The sequence below is a fragment of the Rhinatrema bivittatum genome, chromosome 9 (assembly GCF_901001135.1).
Source record: "Rhinatrema bivittatum chromosome 9, aRhiBiv1.1, whole genome shotgun sequence".
NCBI classification, from domain to species: domain Eukaryota; kingdom Metazoa; phylum Chordata; class Amphibia; order Gymnophiona; family Rhinatrematidae; genus Rhinatrema; species Rhinatrema bivittatum.
In genome coordinates this window covers 133236436-133250665 of record NC_042623.1, presented here as the reverse complement: position 1 = coordinate 133250665, position 14230 = coordinate 133236436, and the positions used below count along the sequence as shown (strand labels likewise).

Genomic DNA, 14230 nt, shown 5'->3' with positions numbered 1-14230 from the left:
AGAAACAGCAGTCACTACTAGTGATTTAATGAAATACCCAAGTTGCCGAAGCTTGAGCAACCAGCAGAACTTGGGATTGAAAGATTGTTGACTCACTATGAAGCACATAGAAAAACTAGAGGAGAGAGGCAACCCATTTACTGCGGTAAGGAAAGCATGGTGACGAGAGACACCATTTTACCTGTCCCTTCTGGAAAAAGTTGACATTTCTGAGGTCCAAGATGGGTGGAGACCATCTGCTTTCTGTTGAAAGAAAGAATAACGAGATTAAAACTCCCCCCCACCCCACGCGCTTTGTAACGTCCGGGGGACTGTATCCTGAACCTTGGTACTAAGTGGGGTGGCCGCTCTGATATCTGGCAAGTTGAGAGACCAGGAGGTGTCCAACTGGCGGGGCTGATGTAATCTGGATATCAGCTAATCTCCCACAGGAGCATGAGCGGTAAAAGTCTTACCTGCATCTCTGTCTGCTGTGCAAGAAACATCGAGAGCTGTCGCCAGGTCTCAAGGTGGACTTGCAATTGAGGCAGTGTTTGCTGGATCTTGTGTCAGCAGATCAGCTAATGCATCTGGGACTTCGGGCCTTAATTAGGAACCAGAAGCCATAGTATTATAGAGTATGGAGTCCCGTTGCTGACAACAGGAGGATATCTCGATGCAATCCCAGATTATTGGTAGAGAGGTTCTCTTGGTATTGTGTCAAATATAGCTTGCAGTAGCGATATGTGACACTAATACGGTTCTTGGAAGATAGTATGACCTAGAACCTTTCGAAACCATGTGGCCCGATTTAGCGACCAGGTCTCGATGGGATTGTTGCTGAAGCGTAATTAGAGTACTTACCGTCCTTCGTGGTGGATCGCAGAAGGAAGAGTCGGTGAAGATCGCCTCCTCCGTGGATTTCAGGAGGCATCGAGGACAGCCTGTAGGACGTAAATGTCTGACTCAACTCTGTAATCTGGTATGTTAGCGCAGGTACAGAGGAGACAGGCTAGGCGTGTCTGGCACCTCCACATTATTTTGTGGTGGCTCAGAACCCCGCACTGGTGTCGGTGGGGAATGCCTCGGCGCCTCAGGAGCAGAGGAGCACATGACTCATGAACCTGGGCCCGCTTCGCAACTGGCTCGATGTACCCTGACGCCAGTGCGGAATCCCTCGGAGCTCGGCCCGGTCATTCTCCAGCACAGAGGACTGCCATCACTGTGCAGAACAGTGGAGGTGGCAGTAGCAATGTTGCTCAGCCCGGTCATTCTCCAGCACCGAGTAGGATAGCACCAATGTTCTGGATTGTGTCGGTGGCGGACAGTCACCATGCTGGCGATGATTATTGCCACAGTACTCGGCCCGGTCTTTCCCCAGCGCAGAGGTGGATGCCCTCACTGTCTTGGATAGCGAGTGGTGACGGACTGTCAGCATGTCTGCATTGCTCCTGGCACTATGTAGTGCCATAGGATGATACGGGGCTTTAGTTAAGAACCCAAATTATGGAGCACTGTGTTTAGTCGAGGGCATTGCGTTTAGGTGCTATGTCAGTATTGACAGTATCGATGGCGGCATTAAAAGCAGCCTCGAGGGTATCGTCGAAAACATCGATGGCCCGGGCAGAGCAACAATAACCGTGACGGAGGCATCGACGAAATGGACCCAGGCGTCGATGCATTGTTGGCCCCGGACGTTGATGGAATCGACCCAGGCATCGATGGCATCAATGGAATCGATGTGGGCATCGATGGAATTCAAGGAGAAATTAGTGCCATGGATGTGAACATCGATGGCACTGAAAAAAATCTATGCGGGGATCGATGGCATTGATGGAGCGAAAGGAGGGGGGGGGGCAATCGACGGCATCAATAGAGGCAAGATGGCATGGATGGAGGTACAGACGGTATTGATGGGGGCATCGACTGCAGAAAGATAGCAAGGGAATCGATGGAGGCATGGATGTAACAGCGGCCCTGGCGGCAACGGTAACCATGGATGTCCCTATCCCACTAGCCCTAATAACCTGGTGGAGGGTTGCAGGAGGACACTCCCAGGCTTTGTGGGGCTAAGGATGAAAACAAAGGGAGAGGGAAGGCCGCAATTCGGTTGGTAGGCAGGGGAAACAGTTACTGAGGTGACAGGAACCGACCGAAAACCAAGCACTGTACTCACCGAGCGTCGATTAAATGTACGCGAAGGGAGACCCGTGTAGGGAAAAATTATTTGTGAAGTAAAACTTCAAGTGTTTCCATGAGGAAAAGTTGTGAGAAATTTCTCTCAGAGATCCTGAAGCGATGCTAACTGCAGCACGGAAAAAAAGAGACTGAAGGGAGACCCCTGTGGACACAGGGATCATGGCATGCTGGACATGCTCAGTGCACTCAGTGTGCCAGTCAAAGCTTTTTAGAAACTTTGACAGAAAGATTTCCATGATAGGGCTCCGTCAGTGACGTCATCCATATGTGAGGACTATCATCCTGCTTGTCCTGGGATAAAACATCATCATCTACAGCGCTGTCGGGCCATAAATCTGCCCACACGCCTCCCCTTCCCCTCATTTCAGTAATACCGCACGTGAGAAGGCCTTAATGCACTAATGCCGCATCACATTCTGATAAATGACCCTGTAAATCAGTAAATAAAATTACATGAAATAAACTACAGAAACTAAGTAAATCATTCAAAGTTCCAAGGTCAGCTGCAATAAAAAAGAAACAGTATAAGAAGCAGCTTGCTCCCATATACTTCTCAATTTTTGGGGAAGGAATATGGAAAAAAGATTTGAAGAACTGGCCAAGCACATATAAGATCAAGCTGTCCCTCAAATATCATGGGCTAAGATTTGAAGGTCAAAATCAAAATTTTGAATTTCATGAGGGAAGTTACTGGAATTCAATGACGACCCTTCAAAATGAGACATGTTGGCCTCCACCTAGCACCAGATACAAGCATGTAGCCAAATTCTAAATCAACTAGTTTCTTTATTTGGTGTTGCAGTAGCCCTCTATAAGGAAAATTACAGTACTTGAGGGCATGGATTATTGAGGCAAACGTTGCCTGTTTAAAAAAGGGATGGACTTGACAGAGATTTCTAAGTGTTGCAAAGGCACACCGGCACATAGACAATCTGTGAGTCAAAGGTCAAACTTGAATTAAAATTAACCTCAAGACTATATATGTGATTTTTTAAAAATAAACTGGAACCATTAATTACTATAGATATATTATGATCTAGACTATTAAGCTTTTTAACCCATAATGCCTCAGATTGGTGGGATTTAATCTTTATTTATTTGAAGCCATCCCATCAGACAACCTGGAGGCATTGGTTTAAATTATCAATGTATTTAGTTGTTTAAGACTCCAGCATTATAAAGTTGTAAGTCATCTGCTAAATTAAGATGTTTTAATTGAAATGATTTAATCAATTTCATTGGAAACAGGATTCAACCCTGAGGAACTCCAAACAGGAGAGGCTAGTCAGAAGATAGCTACTTGCCCAATGCAACTCTGTAGATCAGGGTTTCATCATCTTTTCAAGCCCAAGGCCTACCTACATTGACAAAATTGCTGCGTGGCCCACCAGACTCCATACAGCAGGCAGTATAGAAATGAAGAGGAATTCTATGGCCAAAAGAAGTGCTAAGGAAGCACCGAAAGTTCCACCAGTCTCTCTTCCATATTTTAAGACAAAGTAAGAGAGAGAGGACAGAGACACTTACATGAACCTGTCAGCTACCTCTATATACAAGTGCAGGAGAAGGGAGAAGTTAGTATGGTAGGGCAGCCGGCTCAGTTAGTCTATTCTGTAGAAAGCAGGGCCCAGGTCATTAATTACCACATTCTGAGGTATATGCTGTAACTAAGAAATGGAGGTATGCATGATTACACATGTTCTTAGAAAGGAGCCCTTACATATGTAAGACCCATTGCTGGTGACGCCTGTTGCTGTGAGTGCTGAGAGCAGAGCCCAGGTTTGGCCTGTATCTGAGCAATAAACAGTGGCTCTTCTGTGGCATATCTGATCAGGTCAAAGGCACAATGGTTTGGAAGCACAGCTATAGTTGACCTTCCAATAAAGCATGGAATCAATGCAATGCACTGCCTTCCACTCTCAACATTTCTAAATGTCAGCATAATGGAGTGGTTGACAAAGTGAAACAATGCTGACAAACCAAGAGCAGCCAAGATTGTAAAGGATTGTACAAAGGTGATGATTCAGAGATTAATTTATGAACACTTGATATTCTGCCTTTTCCCAAAGTTGGTCTCAAGGTGGATTACAATGAGCCACAGCAGCCAGAGCCATAAGAGCTATTTTTGTTCTATGCTTGGGGTTGAACCCTGCTAGAAAATTATCTAAGAAGTCAGACTCATCTAAAACGGCCTTTCTAAGAATGGTAAATTTGATACAAGTATATAGTAGGTTTTTTTTTTTAAACTTGTCTCTGTCCAGGGAGGGTTTCTTTAAAAGTGAGGCAACGAATGCCTTTTTCAAAAGGCTGGGAAAAAAAAAGACCTTCCTGCAAAGAGGTGTTTTAATATTAAACTGATTCAGTCAGATCCTCTTTGGCAGATTTGATAAACTAGGGGGACAAGGGTCTAGTGTGCACGTGGGATTAATTTTCTGCAGATACACAAAAGACTTGCTACAGCTCACCTCTCAAAAAGGTTCATAATTTAAAACTCCTTTCCTTTGTTGGTTCAATAAAATAAAGGAATATCTATATTTCCACTAATTTCTAAAGCATACTTCTAATAGCCCTTCAGAAAGAAGTAGCAGGGTTTAAAAGCAACCTAAAAAAGATGAGTTTTTAGGCGGGACTTGAATATGGACAGAGAAAGGGGAGCACGATGCACCCAATCATAATGTTACTCTAAGCAAATGGTGCCACAAGGAGTTGGTGATAGAGAATGGCACCGATAAGAGCAGTGTGCCCAATGCTGACAATCTATTGTGAGTTAAAGGCTCTGGGGAACATTTTGTACTGTTTTTCTGTCTGTATCCATGCAGACTTACAAATGGAACCTTTGACTAAATTCTGTAAAAGATGATGCAACATAAAAGTGCAGTACTTGTGAAACTGTAGTATAATATTACACTTATAGACCACCTTCCACAAAAAAATTCAAAGTAGAACTGTTTACAACAATAAAAGTACAGTAAGTAAATGTATCATAAAGCAAAATTGCTTACCTTGTAATAGGTGTTATCCCAGGACAGCAGGATGTAGTCCTCACATATGGGTGATGTCACTGACGGAGCCCTATAGCGGGAAAACTTTCTGTCAAAGTTTCTAGAAACTTTTGACTGGCCCTGTGAGGCCACTGAGCATGCCCAGCATGCCATGATATTCTCTGCCACAGGGGTCTCTCTCTAGTCTCGTATGTAGCAATAAGCTTTAGCCAAAAATAGAATAATAAAAGGTAACATATCCAACTCCGCGGGGTGGCGGGTGGGTTTCGTGAGGACTACATCCTGCTGTCCTGGGATAACACCTATTACAAGGTAAGCAATTTTGCTTTATCCCAGGACAAGCAGGATGCTAATTCTCACATATGGGTGATTAGCAAGCTAGAGGCTGAGTCATTTTGTAGTGAAGCAACAGTGAAGTATTGTTGTTGAAAATGAGACAGCCGAAGATCACAGCAGGTTGGATGTAGAAGGAGTTGGGATTATGCTGGAAACAAGTTCTTTAAGACAGATTGTCCATAGGCTGAATCTTGTCATCCCTCTTTGTCTAAACAATAATGGGCAGCAAAGGTGTGAAGACAACTCCATGTTGCTGCTTTACATATGTCAAGGATTGGCACTGAACGATAGTGTGCTACTGAGGTTGACATTGCCCTTACTGAATGTGCCTTTACTCGCCCTTGGAGAGGAAGGCCTGCTTTTTCATAGCAAAACTGTATGCAATCTGCTAACCAGTTGGATACAGTATGTTTACCTAATGCTTTTCCTGGTTTGTTTGGATCATAAGATAGAAAGAGTTGAGTGGATGTCCTGTGGACTGCAGTGCGGTCTAAGTAGAATGCCAATGCACGCTTACAGTCCAAGGTATGCAAAGTCCGTTCTCCTTGGTGAGAATGGGGCCTTGGAAAGAATGTGGGTAAAACTATGGATTGGTTCAAGTGGAATTCCGTAACTACTTTGGGAAGGAATTTTGGATGTGTACGGAGAACCACTCTGTCATGTAGGAATTTTGTATAGGGTGAGTACGTGACAAGTGCTTGCAGCTCCCTAACCCTTCTAGCTGATGTAATGGCTATGAGGAAGATAGTCTTCCATGTGAGAAATTTTACATCACAGGAATTCATGGGTTCGAAAGGAGAAAGCATGAGTCTTGTTAAGACCAGATTCAGGTCCCATTCTATGACTGGTGGCCGAATTGGTGGTTTAAGTTGCGTTAAACCTCTTATAAACCTGCTGGCAAGCGGTTGTATGGATATTGGTGCATCTCCCATCTTGTTATGGTAAGCTGAAATTGCACTTAAATGTACTCTTACAGATGAAGTCTGGAGACCAGAGTTTGAAAGATGGTATAAGTTGTCTAACAGAGAAGTTGTGGAGCAGGAGAAAGGGTCAATACTCTTTTGGCTGCAAAGTAAACCTTTTCCATTTTGAAGAACAGTTCTTTCGTGTTGAAGGTTTACGTGAAGCTATAAGCACTTGAGATACATTGGTTGAAAGTTTGAGTGGTTGTAGAATCAAGCTTTCAACATCCATGCTGTCAGGGATAGGGATTGAAGGTTTGGATGGCGCAACCGACCCTGATCCTGAGTTATGAGAGTGGGTGCTGTGCCCAGGCAAATGGGTTCTCTGATCGAGAGGTCTAGAAGTGTGGGAAACCATACTTGTCGAGGCCAATACGGGGCTATGAGTATCATGGACCCCTTGTCCTGTTGCAGCTTCACTAGAGTTTTGGTTATGAGCGGTATCGGAGGATATGCGTATAGAAGGCCTGAGGTCCAAGGGCAAGCAAAGGCGTCCTTGGTTAGCTGGTTTTTCTGTTTGTGTAGAGAACAGAATCTGTCCACTTTGTGATTCAGTTGTGACGCAAAGAGGTCTATTGTTGGTTGCCCCCAACGCTGAAAAATCCTGGTTGCTATTAAGGGATCCAGGGACCACTCGTGTGGTTGGAACTGATGACTGAGTCGATCTGCCACTACGTTGTGAATGCCTGCCAGATAAGTGGCCCGGAGGAACATTGAGTGTGTTAGGACCCAGTTCCAAAGCTGTGCAGCTTCTTGACAAAGGAGATACGAGCCCGTACCTCCCTGTTTGTTGAAGTACCACATGGCTACTGTGTTGTCCGTTTGGATTAGAACCGTCTTGTGTGAAAGGCAGTCTTTGAACGCATGAAGCGCATAACCTATAGCTCGAAGTTCCAGGAAATTGATTTGAAATGTTGCTTTGAGTTTTGTCCAACCAAGTACCTTGGGTTTGGAGATTGTTTACGTGAGCTCCCCAACCCAAGGTGGATGCATCTGTAGTTAAAGTTAACTGTGGGACTTGTTGTTGGAAGGAAAGGCCCTTGCGCAAATTGTCCTTGTTCGCCCACCAAAGTAGAGATGAACGTAGTTGGTGGGTTACTTGAACTGGAGAGCACAGTGGTTGAATGGCTTGGATCCACTGTGATCCTAAAGTCCATTGGGTTACTCTCATGGCGAGCCTTGCCATAGGAGTGACATGAACTGTGGAGGCCATATGGCCTAGTAAGGTTAGAAACTGATGAGCTGTTGCTTGTTTCTTTGAGTGAATCGAGTTTGCCAGTAGGGAAAATGTTTCTGCCCGATCTCCGGGTAGAAAAGCCTTTGAGATGATGGTGTTCAATTTTGCTCCGATGAATTGAAGCAGGTGAGATGGAATGAGATGAGACTTTTGATAATTGATGAGAAAGCCCATGGAGTGTAGTAGAGTAATTGTTCGACTGAGAGAAGTTAGAGCTTCTTGTTGAGATTGACTTCTGATGAGCCGGTCGTCTAAATAGGGAAAGACATGGACACTTTCCTTGTGCAAGTGTGCTGCTATTACTGCTAGACATTTTGCGAATACTCTGGGAGCAGAGGCAAGTCCGAATGGTAGTACTCTATACTGGAAGTGTAGATGACCCACCATGAAGCGCAAATACTTACGATGAGGAGGGAATATTGGTATGTGAGCGTAAGCGTCTTGAAGATCCAGAGAACAAAGCCAATCTCCTGTTTGAAGAAGTGGGAGTATGGTGCCTAGAGATACCATCCTGAACTTTTCTTTTTTCAGAAACTTATTGAGATTTCTGAGGTCTAGGATGGGGCGTAGGCCTCCGGTTTTCTTTGAAATGAGGAAATAACAGGAATAGAATCCTCTGTCCTGCTAAGTCCGGGGCACTGGCTCTGCAGCCCTGGCTTTCAGAAGGGTGGATAATTCTACTTGCAATTGTAGTATGTGATTTTCGCTGAGAGAGAGAGGTCTCGGAGGAGAATCTGTTGGAATTGAGAGGAAATTGAGTTGGTAACCTCGAGATATTATTGCAAGAACCCATTGGTCGGTTGTTACTGAACCCAATGGTTGTAAAAGGAGGATACTCGTCCTCCTACCAGAAGCTCTGGATAAGGATTGGAGAGATGGCTGTGTTCCCTGGAAATGGCCTCAAAAGCCAGCAGCCGGACCAGTCTGTGGTGGAGGTTGAGGCCTGGATGGTCTAGGTTGTCTGGGCTGAGACCTTTGTTGTGGTCTAGAAGACCTGCTTCTAGATGTAGGGGGGTAATATCGCCTCTGTCTATAGAAAGATCTTCTAGAATCCTTCCTTTGAGGCCTACGAGGTGGCTGTGAAGGTGGATCTTGCGGGATCAATGATAATTGTCTTAGGGTCTCTGTATGCTTTTTTAACTGAGCAACTGCATCCTGTACCTTAGATCCGAACAGATTGTGACCAATACATGGGAGATCTACGAGCTTATCTTGGACTTTAGGCCTGAGGTCCGAGGCTTTAAGCCATGCCCAACATCTGGCACTGATACCAGATGCAGCCACTCTGGAAGCCGTCTCAAAACTATCATAGGCCGCACGGACCTCGTGTTTGCCTGCTTCTAGCCCTTTATGAATGATCATTTGGGCTGCTTCCTGATGCTGTGATGGAAGTGATGGAATAAAGTCCTGCATTTGTTTCCACAAATCCCTTTGGTACTGGGTCATGTACAGTTGATATGAAGATATCCTGGAATTTAACATGGCCCCTTGATAGACTTTGCGTCCCAGGGAATCCAAAAATCTATGATCTTTCCCTGGGGGATTTGAGGAATGTGGTCAAATTCTCTTGGACTTCTTTTGGGCAGATTCTACCACAACTGACTAGTGAGGAAGCTGTGATTTTTGGTAGCCAGGAGCAGACTGCACCAAATATGTAGTGTCCATTCTTTTGTTAACAGCTGGCACTGAGCATGGATATTCCCAAATCCGCTGTTGTAATTGCAAAAGTACTTCATGGATTGATATGGCTACCACTTGTTTTGGAGGGTCTACAAATTGAAGAACCTCCAATGTCTGTTGCCTTACATCCTACTCTGTAAGGTGAATGGAATGGTGTCAGCTATGTAAGACATTATTCTTTATTTTGTCATTGTAATTGTTGAAATGTGAACCGAAGGGATCAGTAACTTTGTTACCTGAACTGCGGTATATAAAACTGTTAAATAAATAAATAAATAAATTTCCTGGATAAAGGTTGTGAAAGAGAAATCTTCTGGTGGAGATTTCTTCCTTGGATCAGGTGGGGAAGGATCTGACATGAATCCTTCTGAAAAAGTATCTGAGTGGGTGTCACTCCAGGTATCATTTGGATCCTGTTCTGGAGAGATTGTGAAAGTTCTAGGCGGTCTAGGAATTCCTGAGGGACCTGGTTGTGGATCTTCCAAGGGTGAATCCTCCAAGTGTGGTATCACAGATTTGGAAGGGAGAGCACCAATCACCTCATCGAATCTTTTCATCAGAAGTTGGTAGAGTGCCATTTCTGGACGTCCCGGGTCCCCGGAAGTAAATGGCATCGATGGTGACCGTGGTGGAATAGACAATGGCGTCTGTATCTTCGGTGGTCTTGCTGGAATCACCTTAACTGGAACCGTAGAAGGTGACAGTTAAGGTGGTATCGGTGGAATCACTGGCATCGGTAAGGGTACCGGCATTGGTTCAATAACCGGCATCGGTGAATGCACCGGATCGGTGATTGCACCAGCATCGGTGAAGTCGCCGGAATAGGTGTTTGTTCTTTTAGGGCCTGGAGCACCACTAGTCTGATAAAATCGGACAATTCCTGCGATACAGTCGGTGAAGTCAGAGCGACTGTACGCGGTGGTGGTATAGGCTTCAGCGCCGACGGTAGCGGAGTTTCCTGACTTTTATGCCGTTTAGCGGTCGGTTCCCCCGGGGAGAGGGACATCACTGGAGTCGATGTATGTCGATGCTAGTGTCGATGTTTTGTTCGATGCTCGATGACTGACCTTATCGATGCCATCGACGGGTGATCACCCGATCCTTCTAGGCGACCTTTTTTCAATAAAACTCGTATTGTAACACCCACCGGAGACGACTTCGTTGATGTTGAAGGAGAAGGAAGGAGCTGAAGGTGGAAGAGATGTTCCATCTTCTCCTGATGAAGTTTTCTTCCTTTAGGAGTCATCTCTGCACATTGAGGGCAGGATGAAACATTGTGTTTGTCTCCTAAACAGACAACACACTCGCGGTGTGGATCTGTTATAGACATCGTTCCATTGCAAACTGGACATTTTTTGAAACCGGAAGCCATTTTCTGTCCACAGCCGTCGATGAAAATGGGAAAAACAGGAATGAGAAAGTTTTTACTAAAAGTAAAAACGAGACTAAGTTTACTCACCGGCCGGTGGAAAACAGAGGGATTCCCTATAAGAGAATATTTCTTGAGAAATCGATGACTTTCCAGTCAGATATAATGTGAGAAAAACTCACAAGGCTCCTGATCCGCAATGCTTACAGCAGCACGGAAAAACGAAGACTAGAGAGAGACCCCTGTGGCAGATAATATCATGGCATGCTGGGCATGCTCAGTGGCCTCACAGGGCCAGTCAAAAGTTTCTAGAAACTTTGACAGAAAGTTTTCCCGTAATAGGGCTCCATCAGTGATGTCACCCATATGTGATAACTACATCCTGCTTGTCCTGGGATAATAACCTATCAATACACCAATAAAATATATTAACAGACTTGAGACATAACAGATCAATCCCATTCTCACTAGGAAGGACAAGCTACTAATATAAACAAACAAAAAAATGATAAAAGGAGACCCAATTACTCCCAATTTGTTGCCTGTGGCATGCAACATGGAAGATCTGGGTTCAATTCCTGAGCTCAGGAGCCCTGGGAGGGAGTTATACCTAGCAGCCACACTTAGGGTCCATGATTGAAGAGTTTCAGAAAGTGCCCTGGCATGTAGCCCTTGGCTGAGCATGGTCACTTGAATGATTTGGCAAAGTAAGTTGAGAAGGGGATATATCCCAGATAGTTGTGAATAAAGTTTCTTGACACCATAAGTACTACAAATTTTGTTTCTGATTGGCCTGAAAATCCTAGAAGCAAGAGGAAACTGCTAGGCCTGCCCTCTTAAAAAAAAAAAAATCTATGGCATGGATTTCAATGAAATTAGATGACAGATTCAAATTTCATTAGGAAGGAACCACAGACATACAGATATGATGATTGAGATCAATTTCCTTATAGGAAACTAGGTTAAAAAGATCCTGAGCCTGACAGTTTATCCTACTAGAAAGTCCTTCATAATTCACGATTTTGTGATTACCTTCTCCATCCTGCCGGTGCTGTAGATTTCTAGGTCGAAATACTGAGGGATCTGCAGCAGGTTTGCCACCTTCTCCGCATCTGCAGAATACTGGTTGAAAAAATAAAGGAGAGTGAAGAATGGGGTAAGATCTCGCTCTATGGAAATGTAGCTCACTGATTTGCACAGTCCACTTTAATAGAAATGGAAGGGGGGAAGCCTTACCTTTGACAACAACATGGGAAGTGCAATAATGAAATGTTCAGTCAGTTTATTTTTATCATCTATCTGAGTTTTTCTTTCTTTGGCGGTTAGTACCTATAAAATAAAGGTCAAACCAGATATTATTCAAAAGATAAGCAGCATAACAAAGTGAAGTTGCTTACCTGTAACAGTGGTTCTCTGATGGGACAGCAGGATGACTGTTCTCACATGTGTGTTACATCATCCGATGGAGCCCTACACGAAACTTTGATTTCAAAACTTCTAGAAGCTTTGAGCCTAATCACCTTCCTCTGAGGTTTTAGAGCCCTCCAGATGGAAGGTGCTGGATTATCTGAATTTGAAGAAGAGATTGCCTTTACAGACTTATGCACGACATCAGTTAGTATCTAGAAATATGCATAGAAAAAATGTACTAGGAAAAACTTCAAAGAAGATAGGAAAGGAACCAGGGTCTGTGGCAGACCTCGCTTCCTGAGTGACCAGTAAATAAAAGGTGATCTTCCAGATCAGATATTATGGGGTAGATTTTCAAAAAGCGCGCCTTAGCGTACTTTTGTTGGCGCATCAGGCGCCAACAAAAGTACGCTGGATTTTAGCTAAAATCCTGGATTGGCGCGCGCAAGGCTGCCGATTTCGTGTAGCCGGCGCGCGCCGAGCCGCGCAGCCTGCCGCCGTTCCCTCCAAGGCCGCTCCAAAATCGGAGCGGCCTCGGAGGGAACGTGCTTTCGCCCTCCCCTCACCTTCCCCTCCCTTCCTCTATCTAACCCACCCCCCCGGCCCTATCTAGACCCCCCCTACCTTTGTCGGGGGATTTACGCCTCCTGGAGGGAGAAGTAAATCCCCGCGTGCCAGCGGGCCTCTAGCGCGCCGAGACGGGACCTGGGGGCGGTTCCGGAAGGCGCGGCCACGCCCCCGTGCCGAAACCCCGCCCTCGAAACGCCGCGCCGATCTGACACGCCCCCCGACATGACCTGACACGCCCCCCTCGAAAAACCCCGGGACTTACGCGAGTCCCGGGGCTCTGCGCGCGCCGGTAGGCCTATGGAACATAGGCGCACAAGGCCCTGCTCGCGTAAATCCGAGCAGATTTACGCGAGCAGGGCTCTTAAAATCCGCCCCTATGCTAACAGTGCAGAGGCTCGAAAGAACTTCTTATCACTGGGAAAAAACACCTTGTTGAGATCCATGACACAGCAGAAGGCTCAGCAGTGAGCTCCGACAGAAGCTCACCCAATATAAATCATAACTAAGCTGTTCTTTGACAGCCTTACCTACCATGTGGTGGGGGGAAAAACACCAATTTCACCAAGTGAAATTAAATCTCATCCAACAGACTTGAAAATTCAGAAGGCATTTTAAACAGGGTTCTGGTGAAACAGGGAAAAGGTTCTAGGACACTTCCTTGAAGCCATGTCATGACCTTTTCTTTCCACACTAAGGCTTCCCTCCTGAAATCCCTTTTTGATGCCAGAGGATTGGAGATATATTACCAGACAGATTATGGAGCTGCAGGGATAGAGAAGCAGCCCTAAACTGCATAGATCAACAATGGGCAATTCCCCAATGTTACTAAACCCCTGTTTAAATCAATAGAGAGCTATGAGGAGCTTAACTGCCTAGTTTTTCTCAGTATACATAGGGCCATGTAAAACTCTAGTCTAGCGTAAGGATATTCTAAGGCGTAAATCCAGAAACCTCTATGTTAAGAAATGGCAACCATATTGCCAGAGGATTTTGCACCTGTGGAAATCTGATCTCCACCCCTGACCAGGGATCACTGATGGTTCTAGTCCAGCAGGACAGACTCCTTGCCCACTTGGCATAGGACTTTGAACCCTATTGCTAAAGACAGCCTTGTTCTTCTTTAAAACAACCTCCTGTTACATGAGGTAGAATTAAAATCTGCATTGACCAGGACCAATTTATCGGTCAAATGAACCCTCACAAACCTTAGGTTAACACTGTCCTCCATTGCAGGATGACAGTGAAATTCTCTAAGTGACCTCCAAATCAACGATGCATGCAGCCATGATTACAATAAGTTATACGAGACAGAGTAAATCAGCCACCAGGAGAGTGATTGGGAAGATCAAATAGGGATACTAATGCTCTTGATAAACAGAGTACCTTGGATACTCTCATGGCTGAATGCTGCAATTATTATTTAAGATGTGGAGTGGATGGAACCATCCATCTCTTAGGCATCAGCATACAATCTAAGTGTGACACT

At 45.0% G+C, this 14230-nt stretch overlaps 1 protein-coding gene across 2 annotated transcripts in view; it reads right to left on the bottom strand.

The window, feature by feature from the left end:
* The window catches only part of STAG1 (stromal antigen 1), an 815655-nt gene that overhangs the window by 330984 nt on the left and 470441 nt on the right, over positions 1 to 14230 (bottom strand). For both annotated transcript variants that reach the window (XM_029617274.1, XM_029617273.1), the window contains 2 exons: positions 12001 to 12093; positions 11797 to 11886 (listed from right to left, as the gene is read on the bottom strand). In XM_029617274.1, the coding sequence (XP_029473134.1) occupies positions 11797 to 11886; positions 12001 to 12093 (183 nt within the window). The remainder of the gene's footprint in view (positions 1 to 11796; positions 11887 to 12000; positions 12094 to 14230) is intronic.